Source organism: Hyperoodon ampullatus (assembly GCF_949752795.1).
Source record: "Hyperoodon ampullatus genome assembly, chromosome: 8".
In the NCBI taxonomy this organism is placed as follows: domain Eukaryota; kingdom Metazoa; phylum Chordata; class Mammalia; order Artiodactyla; family Ziphiidae; genus Hyperoodon; species Hyperoodon ampullatus.
In genome coordinates, this window is record NC_136921.1 from 14,114,638 (window position 1) to 14,141,962 (window position 27,325).

General features: G+C 38.4%; 1 protein-coding gene across 5 annotated transcripts in view; it reads left to right on the forward strand.

Moving 5' to 3' along the window:
• The window catches only part of DOCK10 (dedicator of cytokinesis 10), a gene marked incomplete at both ends in the record, with an annotated part of 299,463 nt that overhangs the window by 138,845 nt on the left and 133,293 nt on the right, over nucleotides 1–27,325 (forward strand). For all 5 annotated transcript variants that reach the window (XM_079710445.1, XM_079710444.1, XM_079710442.1 and 2 more), the window contains 2 exons: nucleotides 21–140; nucleotides 13,760–13,849. In XM_079710445.1, coding sequence (XP_079566571.1) covers nucleotides 21–140; nucleotides 13,760–13,849 — 210 coding nt within the window. The remainder of the gene's footprint in view (nucleotides 1–20; nucleotides 141–13,759; nucleotides 13,850–27,325) is intronic.

Below are 27,325 nucleotides of genomic sequence, written 5' to 3' on the forward strand. Positions count from 1 at the left end.
AATATTTTCTTTGTCTACAGCAAGAAAAGCCCAGGCTTCTCCAGCCTTTGGATTATGAAACTGTCATTGAAGAACTTGAAAAGACCTACCAGAATGATCCCCTTCGAGATCTCCTATTCTTCCCCAGTGACGACTTTTCAGTAAGTGTTGTCTTTTCAAGCCATCTAAGTTCAGAATGACCCCACAAGGTGATAGTACATCCTCCCACACTGTGTCGCTGTCTTTCCTTATAGATTTGGGGAGCTCAGCCCTCTTCCTGTGGGCACCCTACATCACCAGCATCACAGATGGAATGCATATCCAGCAATAGAAAGTGCCCAGGGCCTTCTAGAGTTGGAAGATTGGAGGCTCAGTGATACTGTGGCCACTTGGGATGGAAGGGGCATGGGGGGCTGTCTGGCTCCAGGTGGTACTTGTGTCCCTGCCAGGATCTTGGTTTCTAACCACTTACCTAGCCTCACAGAACACTTCCTCCCTTAGGCCATTTGCAACTGAAAGCTTCCAAGCAACTGGAACCAACCAAAGGCAGAGGCGGGACTCTCTTGGCACAAAAGGTGTAGGTCTTAAAAATCACCCTTAATCATGGTTGTCCCTTGTTTAGCCTTGTGGGCAAGGAAAGGTAGGCAAGCGCATCTTCATGGAAGGATTTGTGATCTGAGATGTGTCCCCTTTAGGACAATGCTCACTGGCACACAGAACTCTCCAGAGGGTAGTGCAGGGAATGAATAAAAAAGAAATTCATTTTGGAGACAAGCACAGTAAAGTTATGGATGATGAGCACCCATGTGTCCCAAGCATTCCATCCGTGGTCATCTGAAGCATGTTTAATTTGTTAGTGAATATCTGTATAAACAGATATTACCACAAGCAGATAGTAACCTTTCCTTTTTTTGTAGGAGAAAGGTAGTCTCAGACATCACAAACATGAACATCTTTTTGTGTGTGTGTGTGTGGTTGGATATAATTTCTTTCTTTTTTTTTAACATCTTTATTGGAGTATAATTGCTTTACAATGTTGTGTTAGTTTCTGCTGTATAACAAAGTGCATCAGCTATATGTATACACATATCCCCATATCCTCTCCCTCTTGTGTCTCCCTCCCACCCTCCCTATCCCACCCCTCTAGGTGGTTACAAAGCACCGAGCTGATCTCCCTGTGTTATGCAGCTTCTTCCCACTAGCTAGCTATTTTACATTTGGTAGTGTGTATATGTCCATGCCACTCTCTCCCTTCGTCCCAGCTTCCCCTTCCCCCTCCCCATGTCCTCAAGTCCATTCTCTACATCTGCATCTTTATTCCTGTCCTGCCCCTCAGTTCTTCTTAAAGCAGATGAAAAAGCGGCTCTGAGGTAACCTGTGGCACAGCCACTGTCTGCGGAAACCTCTGACGAGTTGCTGGGGCTCCAGGGCTTCCACTTCCTCAAGCAGCCTCAAACGTCCATTCCTTCTCTTATCTTGGGGGCCTATCTAGCTTCTGGCTTCTAAAGGTTCATTTTCTTCACCATTCTCCATGAATGAATAAAAAACAAGGTGTGTGGAAGTCAACAATTTTCTGTTCCAAGTAGCAAGAATGATGGAAAGAAAGGAGACGATTTGTAGACAGGAAAAAAGAAACTCTTCTGGGCTTCCCTGGTGGCGCAGTGGTTGAGAGTCCACCTGCCGATGCAGGAGACACGGGTTCGTGCCCGGGTCTGGGAAGATCCCACATGCCGCGGAGTGGCTAGGCCCGTGAGCCATGGCTGCTGAACCTGTGCGTCCGGAACCTGTGCTCTGCAACGGGAGAGGCCACAACAGTGACAGGCCCGCGTACCGCAAAAAAAAAAAAAAAAAAAAAAGAAACTCTTCCCATCTGTTTTTCAGACTTTTAAATGTCTCTCGCTTGAGTGTTTGACACACTTTAAAAGAGGCTTATCTCGGACAGAAATCTCGTTTCCGTGGTCGGACCAGGCCACGGAGCCTGAGCTGCAAGCACAAAGTTGAACCACGTTTTAGTTTTTAATTCCGCATCCTCATTTTCTTTCAGACCGAGGGTAAACCTTGAAACAGTCTCTTTCTGTCAAACAGCACACACACAAACAACTTGACACTTGGAGCCCCTTTTCTTCTAGCTCTGTTACTCAGAAATACATCAAAAGCTCCTCCAAGTTCCCCCAGCTCAAGAAGAGAATGGAGGCATGTAGATGCGATGTAGCATTTGTACTGAATTTGAATTCATTTTTTGGCATCTTTCCACACTCATTTAAGTTAAGACTGGTCTGATTACTCTGTGTCCTTTGTTATCCTTAATGGTGTAAACAGAGCATATAATAATGTGCTTTGTTATTTTCCCAATGTAAACATGCCAATAAATACACTGAATCCTTTTATCTTGGCCTTGCTTAAGACCCATCTGTGGCCACCCCCATTGCCTTCAAAACAAAGGGCAAACACTGTAGTATTTCCCGAGGGTTTCTCCATGATCTGGTCCTTGCCCATTTCTCAAGGTCATGGTCTTCCTCCCCAACCCAACCCCCCACCCTGTCATACACAGTCACCCTCATTCCCAACTGGTGTAAAATACTAGCACAATTCTGAACGTAACATTCTATCACCCCTCACACGATGTCCTTCCTTTATTCATTCAACAAATATATAAGGTATAATACCGAATGTTAGGTATTAAAATATCTCAGAATGGGAAGACAGCAGTGATGAGACAGAAATTTCCTTGTTTTAATGAAGCTTACCTTCTGGTGGGAGGAATCAGGCAAAAAAAAATTAATTAATTAATAAATTAGCAAGATAATTCAGATAAAGACCAGTTCTATGAAGAATGAACCGGGCCAAGTAATAGAAGTAATGAGGGGAAGAACTGAGCTGGACTGGATGCTCAAGGGCACCTCTGACAAGCCGACGTTTGAGCTGAGCTCTGAATTCCCAAAGAAGACCAACCCTGCTAAAGCCTGGGGAAGGAAGGAGGGTTTGGGGCTGCAGGAAGCTGCTCTGAAAGCCCAGGAGAGGTCTGAGATTGAAGAGCGGTATGGGTGGACAGCCATAGTGGTCAGAGTTGAGGTCAGGCAAGGACAAGATAAGACATTTGCATCTTATTTGAAAGGCAAGTGGCGAGTCACTGGAGTGTTTCAAGAAGGGGAACAAGTGACCTGGTGCATATTATTAAAAGCTCATCTGACCTCTGCACGGAGAACACATAACAGGGTGTAGAAGAAGCTGGGAACCAGCTGGGAGCATAGCTCCCAATTGGCAGGTGCTCAAGAGACATTTGATGCCACCGTATCATCAGAAAATATTGTATTAGACAAACAGCTAAATTTTCATTTCCACGAAATGATATTTTGACAAACAAAAGGATAGTATTAAATATTATTACCACGTAAAGTTGCCAGTTTTTGAACAACATTCAGATGGATTGGTTTCCTGCTTTCCTACTCTACAGAGTAAGGGTTGACAAACAATGGCTCATGGGTGGCCTGTTACCTAATTTCGTATGTCCCGTGAACTAAGAATGGTTTTTATGTTTTTTAAACACTACCCTGTTTTATTTTCTTCATAGAATTGATTAAATAGTTGAAGGGAAAAAAAGAATATTTTATAACCCATGAAAATTATATGAAATTCAGATTTTGGTATCCACAAATAAAGTTTTATTTGAACCCAATGACACCCATTCATTCACCTGTTGTCCATGGCTGCTTTCATGATACAGCTGCAGAGTTACAACAGAGGTGCAGTAATTGCAGCAGAGAGAGAGGGCCCTAAAAGATTTACTATCTGACCCTTTACAGAAGAAGTTTGGGGATCCCCGCTATACAGTACAACCATGCTCATTTTGGGGGGGTTTCCTCTCCCTCCATGTGGAGTAAAACCCTTCTTTAAATGCTCTCTGACACAGTCTGCTCCATCCACAGCCTGCATCACATTTCAGGGGTGTTGCTCGCCAACAGCAAGGCTTCTGTTCACCTGGCTAGGGTATCATTTCCCAGGCCCATCCTTAAGCAATGGATAAGGATGCTCTGGGATATGTGTGCACAGCCCCCAGGCACCCAATGGGAGGTAGTAATTGAGTGGCCACTCCAATCCCAAAGCATCTCAGGATGGAAGGAGGAGAGTGGCCCCAAACTCCCCACCCTCCCTCCAATGTTCTTCCCAGTTGTGCCCCACAGATGGAAGAATCTAGCTCACTTCTGTGTTTCCGTGTTACCAAGCACCCACGCTTGCAGGAGACATGATTCATTATTTGGTTTGTTTAATCAATATTTATTCAGCACCCACAAGGCGCTGAATATAGAGCAGCACTTTCTAGACAAGAGAGACTGACAAGAAAAACAAAAGCCCTGTGTTTAAGGAGTATGTGCCCTAATATGGATAAAAACTAAAATTGATTACGAATGCTTATGGTTAAGAAATAACGAGAGGGCTTCCCTGGTGGCACAGTGGTTGGGAGTCTGCCTGCCGATGCAGGGGACACAGGTTCGTGCCCCAGTCTGGGAAGATCCCACATGCCGCGGAGCGGCTGGGCCCGTGAGCCATGGCCACTGAGCCTGGGCATCCGGAGCCTGTGCTCCACAACGGGAGAGACCACAACAGTGAGAGGCCTGCATACTGCAAAGAAAAAAAAAAAGAAAGAGCAAGAAACAAAGTCTTCACCTGGGCCTCTATACCCCTTAAAGGAGATTATTTTTTAAGACAGGATTCCATTCACACTGCTGGCCCAAGCCATCAACATCCTTTTTTGCCTGGATCCCCAGAAGTGGTCTTTAACTGGTCTTCCTGCATCCTTCTTTGCCTTGATTGATTTATTCAATGGAAATACAAGTCAGATAATGCCACGCCTCTAGTTAAAACTTTCCAGTGGTTTTCCATTGCCTTTAGAGTCAATCCAGCTTCTCACCTGGCTCCTGATAATCTCTGAGCCGTTTTCTCCGAGGCCTGTTTCCCTTGGTCACTACACAGATACCTAGCGTTCTTTGTGTTCCCTGCATTTGCCCAGCCCGCCCCCTCTGTGGGGCCTTTACACCCCTCGCACAGCTGGTTCGTGTTTTCCATTCATGATTCAGTTCAAATGCTACCTCTTCAAAGAACCATCTCTGATTTCCAACCTGCATTACCCCACCTCCACCCTGTGTTACTCTATCACATCCCCCTGTTTGCTTCTCTTTATAATACTTACCACTACCAAGGAAGATCTTGGTTTGCTTTTTCACTCTCTCACCATCAGTGAGTAACCTCAAGCAGGACAAGGATGTACCTGCCTTGATCATGGTAAGACCCCCCAGCAACTAGAATGGCACTTGGCACCAAGCAGGTGGAAAATGAATATCTATTTCACGAGTTGTCTTTCAGACACATGTATGTTATTATTTTAGAATATAACTTTGAGTACCTTTAGGAACCAAAAATCCTATTCTGAAATGAAATTTGAGAATAAAGAGAATGAAGTAATTGGTTTTTCTTGAGATCATTAATATGATACTTTCCTCTTTGACACAACTTAACACATCACCTTAAAAAAACAGCGCTAAATCCGGATCCCTTTCCCCAGAGGCTCATTCCATCCGATACAGTGACTGGCACTTAGCTGCTATCAACAAAGGCTTATTTCCTCCCTGTAGCACCATGTACTTATTCACTTGCTTTCTGTTACTAGGCAAGGGAGAAGTCAATTCTTATCTGTATTTTAAGTACCCAACACGACGTCTGGCTCATGGGCATTCAATAAAGATTGTTGAACATTGAATTGAAATCATCTTCTTCCAGATTAAGAAAACAAAGTAGAAGCATTTTCCTCTTTCTTGGCCCACGAGGTAGAAACCCTTCCTCTGGTGCGTGGGTTCTGGGAAAAAGCAGTGTGATCTTCTGTACTGCTTGCATCGTAATAATTACTTGGAATAAGCGGTCTAGATGCATTTATTAACTCATTCATTTCAAAACCATGCACTCCTTCAGTAATTGTATTTGCTACTCTTGTTTTTCTCATCTTTCTTTTTGAAGCTGGTAGTAATAGAAACTTAAGACCAAAAAATAAAGAACTTAGTCACCAGATTGTGGCTTCACGAAGTAAGAAAGGAGAGTAAGAAAGGAAAACAAGAGCTAAAGAACAGTTTGCACAGGGATATCAGCTCGGTGCTTTGCAATGACCTAGAGGGGTGGGATAGGGAGGGTGGGAGGGATGCTCACGAGGGAGGGGATATGGGGACGTGTATGCATATGGCTGATTCGCTTTGCTGTGCAACAGAAACTAACACAGTATTGTGAAGCAATTATACTCCAATAAATATCTATTTTAAAAAAAAGTTTCAAGGACATAGTGAATCATATCGGGGAGTGTTTCAGTCGAAGGAGAAAATGATACAAAATAGCAGAACAAAAATTGAGAAAGGCAGAAATAAGTTTCTTGGTGAGAGAAAGATACAGAAAGCCTCAAGTGGCATCATTTCTGGAAGATGTAAAAACCTTAAAGAAGAAAGTTCAGAGGTCCAAAAGCAATACTGACGCTGTGGAAAGGCCACCTGATCACCTGTATTTCCATACCGCCCACCCCTGTCAAACTGCTCTATTTCCACTCAGTTTCCTGGCCCACCTTCTGTGAGCTACTTGCTGTAGACAGCAAGGACACCGACATGAACAGGAAACAGTACTTCCGCTTGAAAGGTTAGACTTTCAACACTGGTCAGTGGCATCTTCAAAGTCAAAGGTCTACATTGAACATCTGAAATAGCCTGTCGAGAAATAGCCTGTCGAGAGAGTTAACATAATCTTCGCAAATCCTTTCTTCATATCAGTAGTTCAGAAGTAGAGTCTCAGGGCTCTCCAACGCATCCTGAAATTTTCATGGCTTATTAACAAGACTTCGTGAACTGTGCTTTCTTAACATTTATTCTTTCATAGCATGTTTTTAGCTATAAAAAGCAACTGGTATGTGGGGACTTCCAGGCTCAACCACATGGGTCATTTTGTGAGAGGAAGCAGAAAGACTTTAATATCTTTTAAATGGAAAAGCAGAAAGGCCGTGATCATTTATTTTTTTCTTCTTGCATCTCTTACTGAGACACAGCCTAACATTTTATAAGAATGTCAACCTCTTTTTAATCCTTGGCTTCTCAGCCTGAAAAGCAGACTTTAAATGGCTCTCAGTGTTCATGCAAGAACACTGTGATTGCAATTTAAAAGCTAAGTAAGAGTCTTTCTCAAACTAGGTTATTCTTAGTTATAATATTGCTCTCGTTTACAAGCTAATGAAGCTGAGATTTGGAAAGGCTCATATTCAAGGATGTAGAGTAACTGTGATGACAGAAATCAAACATAAGCACCTTGACTTTTGCTATTGGAGTTTCTGTCTAAACAGCGTGCTCTGAGCCTACTGCTTCTTAGAAAAATAAGGTGCATGACTTGGGGAAAATATTAACTCCCTGAATCCCACAGTGAGTGGTACCATTACAATATTGCAGAGAAGGGATTCTAGAGAGCTTACTTTAATTCAGTAAGGATATGTGGAGACTGCTCTGGACTTGATTGTGCTAGGAAGATATGTCCACATTAAGACTTCTATGTGAATATTCATAGCCTCATTATTCATAATCCAAAGTGGAAACAACCCAAATGTCCATTAACTGAAGAGTGGATAAAAAAATATGGTATATCCATTCAGTGGAATATTATTCAGCCATAAAAAGAATGAAGTACTGACAATATGGGTGAACCTTGAAAACATTATGCTAAGTGAAAGAGGCCAGTCCCAAAAGTGTACCCACGGTATGATTCCGTTTACATGAAATGTTCACAGTAGGCAAATCCATAGAGACAGAAAGCTGATTAAGGTTGCCTAGGGCTGGGGAGAAGGGAGAAAGGAAAGTAACTTCTAGTGGATATGGGGTTTCTTTTGGGGGTGATGAAGATATTCTAAAATTAAATAGTGATGGTGATTGCATAATCCTGTGGATAGACTTAAAACCACTGAACTCGCTTTAAAAGGGTGAATGTTATGGCATGTCAATTATATTTCAATAGCAGTGTTATTTTTTTAAAAAAGGATTGTTCTAAGCATTAAGGTAGGGATCATGCAGGTGGTCAGAGACAGGATACCAAAAAAAATCATAAAGACACATGTCTGCATTCAAGTACTTCATTCTTTAAAAGGGATAACAAAGTATACCAGAGACACAATAAAAAACATGGCAAAACATTTCATGTATAGTTATATTTTATCACCAAAGCAGATTTAATGTGGCTTGCTTACATACAAAAGTACACACACGTAAAATGACTGGCTGAATTAATCACTTGCAGAGCTTTGGGGTCCACAATATTCTACAGTTAAGCTGCAGACTTCATGGGTAATACAGACAGTAAATCATATAGTTCTGAGAAGAGAAGATGTATGTTGGATGAATTAGAGGAGATTTTCTAAAGAAGGTGGCATCTTTGTCAAACCTGAGATGAGATTAGGAAAGAATAAGGAAAGAAAAGGGTTTTCTGAGAGGAGGAGAATGGGCAAGGTATGTGCAGGCGTGAGCCCAGTGTGGAAGAAAGAATGCCCACAGCCACAGGAAAAGGTGCCCTGGCGGCTTGGCTGCGGTGGGTTGGCTCACGTCTTAGGCCTGTTGCTCCTCATGGGGCCATATCTGCAGGCCTCACACAGAGCAGGCTTCTTCACCGTACCTCCTAGGAGAGTGAGCTTAGATCATAACCTCTGAGTCCTTGCCAAGGGGAGACCCTGGTGCAATAAATATATTCCTGTTGTTGGAACAGTGTGTTCTATTAATACTCACATTTTTCCATATGTAAAACGTTTCATCCTTACCGCCATGGAGGAGGTGAGACACATTTTGGAGCCTGGAAAATGAAGCACAGAAAAAAGAAAGGAAGTGACTTGCTCAGTGGTTTGCCTGTCCAAGACTAAAATGTCTTGAAGCAGGTCTCCAAAGTTCCCTAATTATATACTTAAATACTATGATGGATGAATCACTGTGCTTGACTTGGCTGGATGATGACTAGGGTCCAGTTATGGGCAATTGCCCACTATTGGTGCACTTCCCATACAGTTTAACCTCAGCAAAACAAGAAGGACCTTTCCCTTAAAGCACAATGAAAGTATTCATGTGAATTCTCATGTATGTAAAAAAAAATAAAATCACAATACTCTTCTGAATGGGGTAAAAAATGTTTTTCAAGCAACAAATGTAGTGTAAGTGTCTGCTCTACTCGGATAAAAACCAATATCAGTGTTTTAATTTGAGAAATTTAGGTGAAGATTACTTTTAAACACAGGCTTATGTTGGAATTGACCACAAAGGGTTAGTTAATAGCCCTTATTGTGAGGCTTGCTGGCTTCTCAAGCTCAGATTGATGGGTTACTCTAAACACCATCATTTTTGTCCTCTTTTTGAGCAGCTGGGATCTATAATACTGTCAGAGGGAGCTTTGCTCAGCTCCAACATAGGAAAAGCAACTTCTTTTTTAGAATTTGACAGTGGCCTTTGGCCAATTGAGAAATGGCCCCTATGTGCTTGGAATGAAGTCTTCTGTAGTCATTTTAGCCACCAGAATGGTAGCTGTGACAAAGCCCCAAAAACTACCCACTGCAGAGTAGAAAGAATCAGAAAGTGTCAGGGCTGCCGTGGAGGATGCCTGAATGTCATGGACCTGAAACTACAAACACAGGCCTGCATGCCTCATTTCATATATAAAAGGACAGTTTTTATTTCCAAATGCCTCATCTCTGGACAATAGGCCCTTATAAGACTCTCCCACCCGATGAGGAGCTCGGCTGAGTTCCAGTGCAGTCTCGGATCTGTCTCATGCTATTGAGCTCTAGTGATCGTCGACCAGAGGGTTTAGTAAAGAGAACAGGAAGTCTGTTGTGGCCAAGGCAATTTGTAGTGGTCTGAAAGCATCTAATTCTCAGAAAAGCAATTATTTGTAACCATGCTAATTCCCTTACTTAACAAATATGACTCTGTATACTTTTTTCCTATTTGATCGATTTATTTTTGCTTCAGCAGAGATACATGAAAGAAATTTAAAATGAGCAAGATGGGGTTAGGGGGTTAAGAGGTACAGACTGTTATGTATGAAATAAATAAGCTACAAGGATGTATATAGTACAACACAAGGAATATAGCCAGTATTTTGTAGTAACTGTGAATGGAATAGAACCTTTAAAAATTGTGAATCACTATGCTGTACACCTGTAACTTATGTAATATTATACGTCAACTATACTTCAATTAAGAAATGAAAACAAAAGGAATCAAAAATGAGTAGAAGCAATACAGTTCTTAAAGTTGAAATTGTATGGAGGTCTTCGGCTTTTTCACTCAAGTTCTCCAGCAGTATGACAAACTATAACTGAGGTTAATAGCGTGTTATTATACATGTATTCCTTTTCTTGTATTTGTGTACTCTGTGCAAGGTATTAGATGTGCATGTTGTAAAATATTGTTTCAGATTTATCACGTGGTTACATGAGGGTGATTCAGCCCCAGATGCCTTATTTAGCAAAGAATCAACATCATCTCATAACTAGAGGTCATCAGGGATCACACATAACCATTGTACCTATGATTAATTTTTATTACCCCAAATTGAAGGAACTTCCAATCTCATACATTGAATATGAGCATTAGCCTGTGTATTTGGGACCCTAATCATGGCATCACAAATCAAGTAGTCATGTAATTATTATTACTGGAAACCTAAGCCCACCTTCCAGAAACCTACTATTAAGAAAAAAAAGCTTCTTAAACCAGCTCAGTATTCACTCTATTGAACTATACCACAGAGTACTGATCTTAGTGGGACGATAGGTTATGGTATAACTAAACAGGAAACTAAACTTTGGGCCCCTTTACTCTCCATCAGACTTAGAGTATTTTAAAGCAGCTATTATTTTTTTTAAAGGCAAGAAATCAATAAACTGTGGTGGATAATGAAAAAGAGGAATCTTTTGCTTTTTTATATAAAAATTTTATTATAAAATAATGACTGAAATATAGAAAATTTTTTCAATTGGAGGAAAAAAATCCTTCATCTTGCCAGTAGATCACAATATGTAATGTTCCCTGAAAACGCATCGTTACACTGTGTATCTGCAAATTATCTGTCCAAACAGGAAATAAGTTATCCCCAGATAATTGAAATCCAGCAATAATCCCCAAAGCTCAATTTAGGCATGGATTTTCATCTTCTACTCCAACTTTTCAATAGAGTTTATTTACTGTTTATCTTCTAACAGAATGAATAACATAAAAGATGCAACTAGCAAAAGGAAATTCAAAAGGAATCAAAAATGTAAAATCTAGATAATAATAAATCCTAAATTGGCTCCAACACACTTCACGTGGGAGGTAATGGTTCCCTGTGCGTGTATCTATACTTGGCTTAAATCAACAGCCATGTCCTGTGAGCACTTCCAAACTCTCTTCACACAAACTGCAGTCAAATCTTGGGGCAGATGCACTGACCGAGGGGCTCTATATCTTTGTTTCAAGATGAGCATTTATTTTTGCTATATAATGTATCTTGATTACAGTTTTCTTATTATATTTTGTCCTCTGATCATTACTTTTGTCCTCTGATCCTGTTAGAGTCATATGACATTCTTCCTGTTTCAGTGTCCAAATCCCATCTACCCAGTATGCACGTACATGCGTGCACGCCCCCACACACAGATACACCCACACACTACACCCACTCACACATGCACATATACATGCTCACACATGACAGACACACTCGCCATGCATACAGACACACGCTATCAAGTACAGCATACCTTCCTGCATAATCACACCAGGCACACATCACACACACACATTCACACAGACATACTTACATGCTACATGCAACCACACAAGCTCACACAGACGCACACCGCCCACACACCACATGCATACACAGAATGCACATTTACATACTCACACACATTCAACACACTCAACAAGTAAGTACTGAGCACCCAACCAGGCACTGAGGTTATAGCGATGAACAAGACAGACCAAATTTCTTTCCCACAAGGAGCTTATATCAAGAGTGAAGAAAAAAGGGGATTTGAAGAAAATATGAGGCTAGGATTGGAAGAAAAAGAATGATGCTGCCCTTGGTGGCAGAGCTTGCAGCTGCAGCTGTGACCTCAGAAGACTAAATTCCCTGGACCCCTCTCCTTCCCAAAAGTATGGGTTTTAAGACTCTCATCTGTTTTAATAATTGGTCTAGAAAAAAATGCCCTTCATCTAGAACAGTTCAAGTGAACCTTATTTTGTGCTTTAGAAATGCTGATGAATCATTTGTGGGTTTGGGGATGTACAAAATAAAAGATCTCAACTGTTGGTACCATGTATGTTAACAGACTCATCATCCCAGCATCCTTGTAATCGCCAAGGAGTACAGACTAAAGGAAGCTGGTGGCTGTTAATGGAAAGTTACCATTTTATGGCATCCCATAAGATATATACAGGGGAAACAATCTATGAATTCTGTTTTAAATGTCTTATATTAAGAGATTCTTTATATTTTTAGTTAATGTATATTCATTTAATTAAAAAGTTGTTTGTTTAGCATTGAAGTTGAAAATGTTTTATTTATTTCAGTGAAAATAAAGACACTAAAAACATGACTTATTTTCTTCAAGGTGCAGATTTACTGAATACCCTTTCTTCTCTCCCACTGTAATTATGGCTACACACACACACACACACCCACACACACACACAGGGCTTCTGAAAGGGGATAAATTTACCCTGCGGATATTCAAGAGATTGTTTACAGTAGGATTAAATAATGCAGATCTTGTAGGTTTTCTTTTTCATTTCAAATGTATTTTATCAATAGCATTAAAACAAAAAAGATACCAATATAAATAAACTAGTCAAAATATACAGATGCCCAAATTTTTGTGTTCTGCAGGGAAGGAAACAGCTTAAAATTATGAGCTTCACAGATAAAACAGTAATTGCAATACAGTGTTGTAATCCTCCCTTATACACTGGGGATACATTCTAAGATCCCCAGTGGATGTCTGAAACTTCAGACAGTACCAAACTCTATCTATACATACTGTTTTTTTTATACGCACATACCTATGATAAAGTTTAATTTATAAATTAGGCAGAGTAAAAGATTAACAATGATAACTAATAATAAAATAGAACAATTATAACAATATACTGTAATAAAAGTGATGTGAATGTGGTCTCTTTCTCTATCACAATATCTTATTATAATGTACTCACCTTTCTTCCTGTGATGATGTGTGATGATAAATGCCTAGGTGATGAGATGAAGTGGGTTGAACAATGTAGTGACATAGTATTAGGCTACTATTTATTAACTTTCTGACAATACATCAGAAGGAGGGTCATCCTGGATCATGGAGCCCTGAAGATGTCGATGAGATGGGATGGTGGGGACAGACAGAGTGTGACGACTTGAGATATCATCATGCTATTCAGAACAGCACACAACTTCAAACTTACGAATTGTTTATTTCTGGAAGTTTCCACTTAATATTTTTCGACCCTGGTTAACCATGTGTAACTGAAACCATGGAGCAGGGGGGACTAAGTGTAATGCCAGTGGTGGTAATCCAAAGAGGTTTGAATCTTCCTTCCTAGAGATTAAATTGGTAAGAACTATGGAAGTTTCTCTGTCTTTTCTTATCCTTAAATGCTAAGATCTCATACAATTCTTTATTGTGACTTTGGTATAGTGGTCTGCTCAGTGCTTTAATATGGAAGGCTTAATTTCCTTTCCTTGTTCCTCTCAGACTGCCACAGTTTCTTGGGACGTACGAACATTGTACTCAACAGTACCCGAAGATGCAGAACACAAAGCAGAAAATTTACTGGTGAGAGAGGTAAATGCAATGCTTCCAATCCTTTATTTTATAAAGCTTTGCTTCCTCCCATTTAGTTCTTTTTTTTTTTAACATCTTTTTTGGAGTATAATTGCTTTACTATGTTGTTAGTTTCTGTTTTATACCAAAGTGAATCAGCTATATGTATACATATATCCCCATATCCCCTCCATCTTGCGTCTCCCTCCCATCCTCCCTATCCCACCCCTCTAGGTGGTCACAGAGCACCGAGCTGATCTCCCTGTGCTATGCAGCTGCTTCCCACTAACTATTTATTTTATATTTGATAGTGTATATATGTCAATGCTACTCTCTCACTTCGTCCCAGCTTACCCTTCACCCTCCCCGTGTCCTCAAGTCCATTCTCTACGTCTGCATCTTTATTCCTGTCCTGGCCCTAGGTTCTTCAGAACTATTTTTTTTTAGGTTCCGTATATATGTGTTAGCATACGGTATTTGTTTTTCTCTTTCTGACTTACTTCACTCTGTATGACAGAATCTAGGTCCATCCGCCTCACTACAGATAACTCAATTTCATTTCTTTCTATGGCTGAGTAATATTCTATCATATATATGTGCCACATCTTCTTTATCCATTCATCTGTCGATGGACACTTAGTTTGCTTCCATGTCCTGGCTATTGTAAATAGTGCTGCAGTGAATATTGTGGTACATGTCTCTTTTTGAATTATAGTTTTCTCAGGGTATATGCCCAGTAGTGGGATTGCTGAGTCATATGGTAATTCTAGTTTTAGATTTTAAGGAACCTCCATACTGTTCTCCATAGTGGCTATATAAATTTACAGTCCCACCAACAGTGCAAGAGGGTTCCTTTTTCTCCACAACCTCTTCAGCATTTGTTATTTGTAGATTTTTTGATGATGCCCATTCTGACCGGTGTGAAGTGATACCTCATTGTAGTTTTGATTTGCATTTCTCTAATGATTAGTGATGTTGAGCATCCTTTCATGTGTTTGTTGGCAATCTGTATATCTTCTTTGGAGAAATGTCTATTTAGGTCTTCTGCCCATTTTTGAATAGGGTTGTTTGTTTTTTTGATATTGAACTGCATGAGCTGCTTGTATATTTTGGAGATTAATCCTTATTTGAGTATTCTTAACAAAAGGATTTAATTTTATTTTCCTTGTTTAGATTGAGTTGTAGGAAAGGCCATAGTATGTGAGAATTTTGGATAACAGAGTTTCTATTTTAAGAGAGATATTTCTTTCAAGTATTAACTATAGAAATAGTTAATGGGAAAACCATGTGGACAGCTTAAAGGGACTGATAAAAGTCTGTTGGTATAGCATCTACTTGCATTTAGTTGGTGTAGGAGGGGCCTATAAAACTGCTACTTCTTCTAACCAAGCTGCAGGTGGCTTTGGGGCAGGGATTGGGCCCACACTTAACAGCTACTTAGTAGATGTATATTGAATGAATAAACGAAGTCAGTCCTTCCTTTACAGAATATGCAATGATACCATTTAGCCCAGCACAGGTCAGACTGAAAGTAGTGGGATCTAAATGCAGTCTTTAATCCTGAGAAAGTAGTGTATCCCAATTAGGATTTAAATGAAGCTACATAAAATAGCAAAACCCTTTCTCAGCTCTTAAACATATTTGTGCAAATAGAAGCTAGCTTTATTAACGTACATACTGATCCTAATCTGATTAATCATACATATTTTATTTTGGACTATTCAATCCAGATCATCTTTGCCATAGATTTGCCATTTTTTCCCAATTCTATCATTTCATATTTATTTTCTCAAAGTTCACATTGAATTACCCCACCTCCTAAGAAGGTTAAAAAAAAGAAAAAAGTGCAAATTCAGATAACATTAGGATATCTGAGTATACTGTTTTCACATTTACTGATAAAAATGTTACGTCAGTACCATAATATTTTGTTTACAGTTGCCTTAGAGGAAGTCTTAATATCTAGTAGGGCATCACTGTTTAAAAAAAGAAAAGAAAAAAAAAGAGTTGATAAATCATTTTATACACAAGCAAATCAGAATCATTGAGACCAGGTCTGCAAAAGTCCTGCAGGAAATATGTGTTGACTTAGGTAAGATTTGAAATGTTTATGATATTGAATTCCTAACAGGGAATATTTAACTAGGTCTTTTTATGTGTTCTTTACTAAAATATTTCACTTTCTTCATAAAGACCTTTAACTTTGTTGTTAAGTTTATGTCTATGTATTTTATAGTTTTGTTGCAAACATGAGTAGAGTTTTTAAAACCCATTTCCTTTTCTTACTGTTCATTGCTGATATTTTTTAAAAGCTATTGATTTTCAAATATGGATAACTAGCTTACTAAACTCTCTGATCCTCATAGTTTTTTCTTTAATTTTTAGGTGTGTAGTCACATCATCTGCAAAAAATGTTTAAATTTCTTTTTTTCTAATAAGTATATTGTTTCTTTGATTTTTATCTTATTTTATTATCTAATAACTCTAAAACAATATTGAATAATAATGCTAACATCAGGCGTATTGTCTTATTCTTGATTTGGTGTTTTATGACAGTTTCAAGTACAAAAGAACTGTCTAAGAAGGGTCTTTCTTGGTCTTTATCATGTTTAAGAAGGGCCTTTCTTGGTCTCCACAGTGCTTATAAAGACAGGCTACCCTATGTTGTGAAATTCATATTCTGCCTATTGACATAATAGCTTTTTTCTTGAATTCATCACTGTAATAAAATTAATAGGCTGCTCTCCTATGAATTCATACTTGTGTTTCTGGTATAAACTTTCTTGTTCAAGTTATACTATTACCTTAATATTTTACTACATCAGAATTGCTAATTTTTTTCAAATTTTTGCATTTATATTCATAAGTGAAATTTTGGCTCTAGTTTTCTTTTTTCCTTTGTTATTAGAGAAAAGTTAGCTTTAAAAAATAGAGACATACTCCATCTTTTCCTGTCTTCTGAAATTAAAAAAAATAAGCCAGTGAAATGAAACAGAGTATCTAGAAACAGTTCCAAGTGCATATGGTTACTTAGTAAATGGTAAATATGGCACTTCAAATTCTCTGGGGAAGGGTAGACAATTCAACAAATACCACTTGGCTATCCATTTTGGACAAAAATAAAGTTAGAGTTGTATCTCACAGTACATGTAAAAATTAATTCCAGATGAATTTTTAAAATCTTAATTTTAGAAACGAAATTTATAAAAATGTAGGAAAACAGTTTTTTAGTGGAAACTTATGGAAAAATGAACACATTTAACAAATGTCTTAAATTTTTATGATGAATGGAACATAAATCAAGCCAAAAGAAAATAGTTAGTGAACTCATTTGCAACTCATGTTCTTTTGCCACACCACCCCACACACATTTCTAATACACAAAATTCTACAAGTTAATAAGAAAAAGGTAAATAACCCAAGAAAATACAAGCAAAAAATAGAAGCAGGAAGTTCAAAAAGAGCAGGAGTTCCAGACTAAGTTGGTCAAGAGGTGTACAAAGTTGCCCAGCTACGGGGCTTCCCTGGTGGTGAAGTGGTTAAGAATCCGCCTGCCAATACAGGGGACAGGGGTCGAGTGCTGGTCCGGGAAGATCCCACATGCCTTGGAGCAACTAAGCCCGTGTGCCGCAACTACTGAGCCTGCACTCTAGAGCCCGCGAGCCACAACTACTGAGCCCACGTGCTGCAACTACTGAAGCCCGCGTGCCACAGCTACTGAAGCTCTCATGCCTAGAGCCCATGCTCCACAACAAGAGAAGCCACCGCAATGAGAAGCCCGCGCACTGCAAAGCAGAGTAAACCCCACTGTCTGCAACTAGAGGAAGCCCACACACAGCAACGAAGACCCAACGCAGCCAAAAATAAATTAATTAATTTTTAAAAACTCAAAAAAAAATTGCCCAGCTACACTTGTAATCATAAAAATACAAATTAAAACAAAAATGATGTATAATATCTGAAGGAAGAAAAATTTAAGTTGAATATCATTTAGTGATAGTAAGACTATAGGGAAATAAACACTATAACACAGTGTTTGTAATTCTCACACGTCTATAGCCTTTTGAGATATTCAAATGTATCTTTTTAAGTCATACATATAAGTATGCAAAATGAATATTAGAAAACCAAACACTAGAGCATAAAAATACAATTACAAGCATGAGTATTGAAGCACCAGACAATTTGTAATATCAGTTGATAAGGGTGGGGTTGAATATATTTTGGCACATCTATATTTTATAATAATAACTAACTGAAAAAAATTACATACATTTAAGTGTATTAACTGGAATGCCCATGAGACGCTGTTAAGAGAAGAAAATTGCAGAATACACAGTACATCATTGGAGAGTTAAAAAAAAATGTGAATATGTAAATATGTTATGTAAGCCTAGAAAAAGTATTAAAAAATGCACATTAAACTCATAACATTGGTTACCTCACAAGTTTGGGATTGTAGGAAGGAGGTAGAAATTGATTTTCAGTGTATATATTCTGTATCGCTGTGATGTTACAAACAAATTTCTGTAACTAAAAAGTATTTTGAAAAAAAATTACTTAGAATATATCTAAAAATGCTGCCAGAATTGGAAGCAACTCAAGTCTATTTCTTAAAAATGTCTCCAAAAGTTAAAATCCAACTTTATTCTTCAAGTTATTAGGTAGTCACCTTAGAGACTTCATCAGATTCTTTTATTATTATTATTATTATTTTAGTTTGATAATGAAAATATCATATGGAGTGATCAAAATTCCATATGTGTTTTGCTTTATGATTCTATCTGCTGGGCTTCTCTGTCCATGATAGAAGCCAATTAGGTTCCTCTGACATAATCCATTCTTAATCATTTGTAATATAGTATAATTTGAATAGACTTATAAACATTTCCATGATTTTCGGGACTTTCCTTTCTTGGTCCTTGCACCTCTTTTGGGGTATATAGAGTATTACTGTGTTCCAGATTTTCTGCAGTCTCTCTCCTTTAGGCTGTGGAAAATTGCTCTCACATGAACCAGGGTTTCTTAGCTCTCCCCTGTGGGTCTCTAGTACCTGAGGCTTTCAAGGCCTTGGATTTGGTTGCCAGCCTACTTCAGCTTTTTTGCCTCTTAACACTGCTTATTTTATTGCCTGGTAAGCCTTTGGGGTAGGGCCAATCAGCTCAAAGACGAAATCCCAGAACCTAATCAGAAACCACACCCCAATCTCTGGATCCAACCAAGGTGTCAAGTTTAGCTCCTTTCCCGGGGGAAAGGATGACCTGAAAACTAGATCAGTACAACACTGGAGACTTCTAAGGATATTCTAGGGTTCTTAGAGGCCTTTAGTTTTGTTTGTATTTTCATGAGCTTCTGCACCACGACTTTAAATGGCCAAATAGATCCCTTTATTTCTGTAGTTCTCTAAGAATGTCCACTTCAGCTGAGAACAGGTTGGCCACAAAATATGCCTTTGTCTTGCTATTTCTCCTGAGGAGGAATTTTCACCTTCACCTTTATTGCTATATTAATTTCCTTCCAACCACTTGCAGCTGGGATTATTCCTCCTTTACTCACTTCCACCCTCTGCTTCTCGATTCTCTTAAGAACTTCTCTAAGGAGAAGTCAGGTGGAATGTCTTTTACCTCAGATACCAGGCAACTGCCAAACTTCTAGATTCCAAATCTCAGGGCAGAGCCTCAGACTTGGCAACATGAATGAATCTTCTTACCATGTTTTTCCCAACTGTGTGGATCTAAAGTAGAAAAAAAAAAAGAAAGTGGAGAAAGCCTGGGAAGAAACTCTTTTATTCCCTGCTAATTTTTCTGGATCACTAGCCATGAAAACCCTGTGGAAATTCCCATAGTTGTACTTGTTTTTAAGGATGGAGATAAAGTGAAACTTGTGCCTCAGGATAGAAAGAAGACAAACATTACATGATGATAGTGGAACATGAATAGTTGAGCCTGGAGACAGTAGATAGAAAGAAAGGGGTCACCAGAGAGCTGGATTAAGACTGAGAAATGACCCCAGAGAATTATGCTGGCAAAAAGTCTTGACCTCAATAGCTAATAGCCGCTGATGTTTATTGACTACTTAACTCTGTGCCAGATATGCTTCTCAGCCCTTTGCTTGCAGTAGTTACAAATATATGTTTCGTCATTATCATCATCATCACCTTTTAATGATGATGAAACTTTCATAGAAAAATTAAGGAACGTGTCCAGCCTCATACAGCTGGGAATAGACAGGTCCGGCATTGCAACCCCTGCCATCTGGCCCCTGGCCTCTTAACCATGATGCCGACTGCCCATGTGTGCTTTGCTATAGCTGCCCTCTGCAAGGAACACTTGTCTCAGTCTTCTTCCTAACCACCCCACTGTAGCTTTGTAACCCTGATGCATGTAGTTAGTGGACCACACTTTGAGAAACATTGGCTGGAGTTTTGAAACCAGAGTAAGCCGGCACTGAAATGAATTCATTGATATTTGTAGGGTTTCGTAGAAACCCATGTTTCCCTTACAGTGGCTGCTGCATTGCAGTAAGCAATCTTTTTAGTCTACCCTGTGCTAAATTGCCCTGCGGCTCCCCACAGGGCAGCAAGGACAAATACCCTGGTTGCTAGGCAACAAACTGGCATGAATCTCATTTAAACACATGGAGTTCAATACTAGTTTTGAATTCTCCCTCTACACTCTACTTTGACAGTTCTGAGCCTCTTCGGAAAGGCAGTAGGCATTCTTTCCTTTTTAAAATAAGAGTATAGGTGTATTTAATATCCACTAAAGCACTTCACACTTAGGTTAAACTAACACAAGTCAGAGTTCAGCAACATTCTATATATATATTTTGAACATCCTGTGTTATAAGTATTACTACCTCATTTTACAGCCTATGAAGCAGGTCCTGAACAATTAAATATTTGCTCCAATACATACAGAACCAGAATTAAGCCCGGATCTCTCTAACCCCATGGTCCATGCTCTTACCAACTTTGCTACCTCTGACCCTTTGAAAAATGCCTTTAAACCACGCACTTTATAGCCTGACCTAATGGGGATACTTCCACTGTTCATAAGGGAATATGTCCTTCATTTTGACAAGCATTTAACCTTTTTGCCTCAATTTCTCCATCTTTAAGTGAGGATATTAATAGTGCCAATGCTGTGTTTCTAAAAATAAATATAGCAATTGTATGAAAACTCTTGGAAAATAACAACTGGTGAGCCATGTCTTTATCTGATCCTCATAAATGACTTAAAATCAACATCTATAACCATAAAAAATATGAAACACTTCTGTGATAAAACAAGCACCACTTCCTCCCACTGGGAGTCAGGGGAGCAATTAAAGGGATCTATGAATAGGGTGCAGACTTCTTAAGCAAAACTTCTGTAGCAAAGTTTTCATTTTAATATACACAAAATACTAATTAACACTAAGCTCTCGGTTTGGTCTCTCTTAACAAAGAAGATGAGAGAGCAGAGAACTGAGAATAATACAGTGGCCCAACAGAGAGCAAGGGTCCAGGGACAGCTTCACCTGAATGGCTGAGAGAGATACTAAGTACTAAGGTAGCAAGTTACTCTGCCAACAAAGCCCCCTGTAATTTCTAGAAACCAAGCTGCAGCAGGAGTAGAATAATGAAGAAGTGAGGAGTAAGTCACGAATTCAAGAATCCAAGTCTCACTTTGGTCAAGGCACAAGACACTTGAGGACTTAGATTTGTGGAAACGTTAAAAGAATGGAAGCAAAATATCTATATATACTTCTGTATCCAAATATGTCTGTATACACACACATGCACAGAATGATGAGGTACTGTCCTCATCCCAAAAGTACTAAGTTACTGAAGCAAAGACAAGTTTGGATTTTAAGCAGCGTTTCCAGACCAGAAATAGTTGAATTCTCCAGGAAAAATATAAAATAGATAACTAATAAGGACCTATTGTATAGCACAGGGAACTCTAGTCAATACTTTGTAATAGCTTATATGGGAAAATAATCTAAAAAAGAGTGGATATATGTATATGTACAACTGATTCACTTTGTTGTACACCTGAAAGTAATACATCATTGTACATCAATTATACCCCAATACAAATTTTAAAACAATAATGAAAACAGGACCCAAGACTGAATAGGGAAAACAAACTAGGTTCAAAGAAGACAGGATAAATGTTGTTGAAATCTCTAGGCTTCCATAGAAAGTGCACACTAAAATCCAGGGGAAAAAATGGTTGAGATCAGAGCAGGACACCAATTTCATAGAGGCACAGAGTGTTTTGCAGAAAGCTGCAGGATGTTCACAGGTCTCACATACATGCACACACACACACACACACACACACAGATTCTTGAAGGGAATATGGAATGAATTATTTCCCAAGTTTATTTTACCATGGAGAAATTCTATTTCCCCCCAAGTATCTTGAGAAATATATTTCAGAAATGATGTATTGTAAATCTGATGGAAGGAAATCATCAGGAACTAGGGGCACAATACAGCTCAAGTCAAACAGAATCAGCTCTTGGGTGAACTTTGACATGCATTTCATTAAGGCAGATGGTGAGGAAGAGAAAGGGAATATTAAAGCCTCTGAAAGAGCAAATTAATTGTTTCTTTCTTTTTATGGGCACATCCATTCTTAATTCTTATCATTAGTGTCAAAAATGTCTACCTTTTTCCGGAGTAAACCTCTTACGATATTAAAACACAATCCCAGATACACCCAGTGATGGGAATTCTATAGATTTATCTTCATGCAGCAAATTGTAAGTATTAACAAGGTTAATTTCAAAGTTGGAAGTAAATAATAATAATCATAAAGCTCAGAGTAACACATTTTTCAGCCCTAAATTTCTCCTCTCAATCCCCTATCCAATTACCAGATTATGTTTTCTCGTGTCCTAGAGGTAAATGCAAATTCAGTGACTTAAACAAGCTGCCCCTTTAGATATACACAGAAACTGCTACTCCCAGTCTAGCTGGGTGGAGTTGATTATCTTTCCAAATGGCTGAATTCTTTATATAGAAAGTTCCTCACTTGCTGATTTATATTGTTACTGTGGATCACATACAAAGTGTATGAAATAAAGGGCCTTGTCCACTGCATGAAAGATTGGACTGGGTTTATTATTCACCAACATTTATCACTTACTAAGCTACTAATACCACCTGGATGTAACATAGTCAAGAGCTCAGCACCAGGCGGGAAATGACAGGCCTATGATCAGATTTTTGCAAAACAACTAACAAGAACCCTTGGAGTGTTACTGTAAAATAGAGAAACAAGGTCAGGTTCACATGTTAGAAAAAACAACTAAAGGCAGACAGAGAATGGATTGGTTGGCTTGTGGGGATGAGTAACACTGAAGGGAAGTTGGACAGATAGGAGACTATTTATTTTAATAGCCCAGCTGGGTTAAAGATCTGTGCTACCGTATGGCAGCATGGTTGTGGTGACAGTAAAGAGCTGTTAAGGAGACAGAATTGACAGGAGTTGGGGACGGAAAAGAAAGTAAAGGAGAGGACTATATTGGCAATGACTCCCACGTTTCTGTCTTGGGCTATCAGCCAGATAGTTGTGCCAGTAATTTAAATAAGGTATCCAGAAGAAAGTACAGATTGCTCAAGCAGGGATGGATGAAGCAAGTAAGGTAATCTCTCCGGCTGACATGCAGAGAGAGATATCCAAGAAGAAGATACATATATAGGTCTCAACGTAGAAGGAAGGAGTAGGCACTGGCTCTGGATTTGAAAGTTGAAGCTTTGAGCCTGGAAGAGCTTGCCCAGGAATGCCACGAGGCAGGTCACTGAGTGACGCTCCCACATAAGGGGCTGGCAAAGAGGGCCCAACACAGGAGGTGGAGATGGAGTGGACCGGGAGGTAGGAAGAAATCAAGGAGAGATTGATTTCTCAGAAACAAAAAACTGTCAATAGCCAGAGTGAGCCAATGGCGTAAAATGCCAAAATGTGTCAAGATTGGGTAATTCACTGGATTGGGTAATTCACAGCCATTGGTGGTTCTTTAACAAAGCAGTTTCAGATGCTTTGATCACAACCCGATTACAGTGGGTTGAACACTGAAGAGATGCAAGATGTGTTATCTTATCAAAGAAGGTGCTAGTATATTGTTGTCCCTTTTCCCTAGAAAGTGTTCAGCGGGCTCAGCAGCCATGGCTCACAGGCCCAGCCGCTCCGCAGCATGTGGGATTTTCCCGGACCGGGGTACGAACCCATGTCTCCTGCATTGGCAGGCAGACTCTCAACCACTGCGCCACCAGGGAAGCCCATCCCTAGAAAATGCTTTAAGGGTAAAACCAGTAAAACTATTGGAACTCTTCAGGCAGAATAAGCTATGCATTCTGAAGTTAAAAATAGCTCAGGAGACTGTTAAATAATGTACCGAAATATTGCTTAATTTCTTAAGAAGCAAAATTTTGTAACTATGAAAAACAACATATGACCAAGTGAGTATAATATTGAAAATGAATTTCTTCTTCCTCATCTACCATTTGGACCCAGACAAGTGGCATTCAATTAATTCGAGAGAAAATTATAAATAGTCAAGGTAGAAGCTGCATCATGTCGAGAAGTAAAAGTGATTTTAAGCAACGTGGGTCCTAGGCATTTCAAAGAAAATGATGAGGAGAGGAAGGCTGGCCATGATTTCAAATGTATTTCATGCTGCCCTATTTTGTTAACTGAATGAAACATATCTAAAAAGAATGAAATGTATCTTTTCTGAAGAAAACACATGGAATTTCATTTGTTCTATGGTTGAAATAATTTTATACGCTTTATGTTTAATTTTGGACTGCATGTTGTGTACATTGATAAAGAAACCATTCTTTTAGCCAAAATGCCTTTGTACTTTATACAAATTGTTTGAATCTCATATGTAGAATAAGGTGCAGTTCATCTTACCCAGAAATAAGAATGAGTCTTTCAGTAAATGATTCGGAGGTGTTTGTTTGTTTTTTTTTTGCATGTATAAATAAATTAAGTAAAAATGGATACAGTTTTCTGATTCTGATTCATTGGACAGCAAGTGAGTGATTCTAATGCATTTGTTAACTTTAGACCAGAGCACGGTAAACATAGTTTCCTTCAATCTAGAAGTAACCCCTCTGCTGTGACATCAAGGGTACATGCACAATTTCAGTTACTGGAAGATATTAGGGAAAATACAACTATAAAAATTTCTCCAAATTAAAAAAAGATCTTAATCCTTTCTTAATAAAATTAATCCAAATAAAAGATTTTTGTTTTTGTTTTGAAGAAGGAGACTCCTAATTCACTAGTGAAGGTCTTGCTGGAAGTTAAGGGACTTTTCATTTTGTGTGTACTTTTTAAAAGTAAATTTATAAGAAGAGCCATATTTATTTTGCAACTTCAAGAATTTAATGGAAAAATGATATCAAAATCTGTTGTCCTTTATATAGTTTAGTCTTAGATGTAATGATTTTTTTCTATTATAGTCAGAACAAAATGGATCACCCTATTTTTTTTAACACTAAATGTATGACAGTAAAGATAATAAACGTACAAATGTTGATTAAGCTAAATTCAAATGCATTTACTCTTTAGTGGCATTAGAATAAAATGTGTATGGAAAACACTGTTGAAAACAATGAAAACAAAATATTTTTGTGTTTCACATTAGTCACCTTGAAGAAATTTATTTTCTCTTCTCTCAAATCCCTAGAATAATAGTCTTGTTTCCAAACATGTAAAATGGTTCCCATCTAAATTGGCTTCCTCTAATCTTCTCCACAATAAAAGTCATCCTACAATGTTTGGTGGTAAGTGAATAAAGACAGAAATATAAGTCGGGGACCCTGGAGTATAAAAATTTTTTAAAAAATCATAAGTTTGAACATAAAATTTCAGTTTCATTGAATTAAAGCCCAGATTTTATGACTTACATGAAAATAACAAGTAGATCATAATATTATCAAGGTTTTTTTTAGTACCATCCATTATTTATGTCCTGACAAAATACTTGTGACATCTAGCTGGGAAATTAGAGTGTAGGTCCCCAGATTGGGCACAGGTGTGATTTATGAAAGTCTAATTTTAAAGTTTGTTCAGTTGCCTTAGTGCAATGCATTTTGAAAAGACAAACCAAATACCCTGATTCACTTTCAATTTAAAATCAACAAAGGTAGCAATTTAGTCTACTCTATAATTCAGACAAAATAGTTTAAAAATGATTTACACTTACGGTTGGCATTTGATGTGACATTCTGTTTTACATGATACATGCATATTTATAAACATAGTAACACTATCTAATATCAAGTAATATTTTAAAAAAACAGACTCAAAAATCTATTAAATAAGATTGTACCATGATTTCTGAAACTGAATCAGATCTATAGTTACATCATCTATTTTGTCAATCTCATTTTCATTTCTCTCCCAAGAGTGTAGTATAAGTTTTAAAAGATCAGTAACTGTTCAGCTTATTTTTATAGTACAGAAATTAATGATTGCATTTTAAAGGAATATATAATGTGGTCAAGTTAAATTAAAAAATGTTTTCAGTGCCTTTTCCTTTCTTCTAAAATATCAATGTATTTATTGGATGACCAATGTCCTGATTTGCAGGAAGTTTCATATTCTACCTGTTGGCCTGGCTAATAGCATCTCCTTTCACTTTGAAGTGCCTCAATGTGGACAATAAATTATTCAGCCACTCTTTCAATACATAATTTATCTGAATTCACTTAACTTTGTGATGCTGCATTTTTTAACATTTATAAAATAGCCACAATTACTTCTAAACTTTGTAAAGAATGGCATTAATATGAAAACCACCACCATCGTTTTACAAATACAGAATTAATCCCATTGGTGACTAAGGGCCAAAAAGAACACCTTTTGTGGTTGCATAAATATTTCTGGCAAGAAAGTAGTCATGTAATTAAATAACCTCTATAGCCAGAAAAAAAAATAATTTTGCATCTAAAAAACAATCTATTACCTGCTTATTACTCTGTAGCCAGAATCTAATAATCAGCCTTTTAAGAGATGGACAAATTACATTGCCAAACCTAAATTGCTATTTGAGGTAGGTAACATGATTTGAATTGATTCTGATGATCTTCTAAAGAGGAAGGGAAAAGGGGAAAAATGATATGTTTTGTTTAGAGTATTTTAGGGTACTCTTTATAGTTGCCCAATCTTTTCAAAAGTATTTAGATTTTTAGAACTTTTAAGGTGTCCTGTTTAGTTATTTCTAAAGGAAAAGAAAGAATATAGAAGATTCATTCATTCAACACATATATATTGAGTTTCCACTATCAGTAAAACCCCACGCTTGAGTTGATATGCTCCCTGCTCTTTTAAAAGGATGTGCCTACTTAGGGGAAAGCTGGAGGGTCACCTCAGTTACTAGAGTTCCCTGTGTGAAGCTGGGACCCTAATGCTTTCAGTTCATAGGCAGACAGCATGACAAGGACAGAGTCACACTGTCACTCCAGTGGAATGATGCATTTCAAGGCCCCCT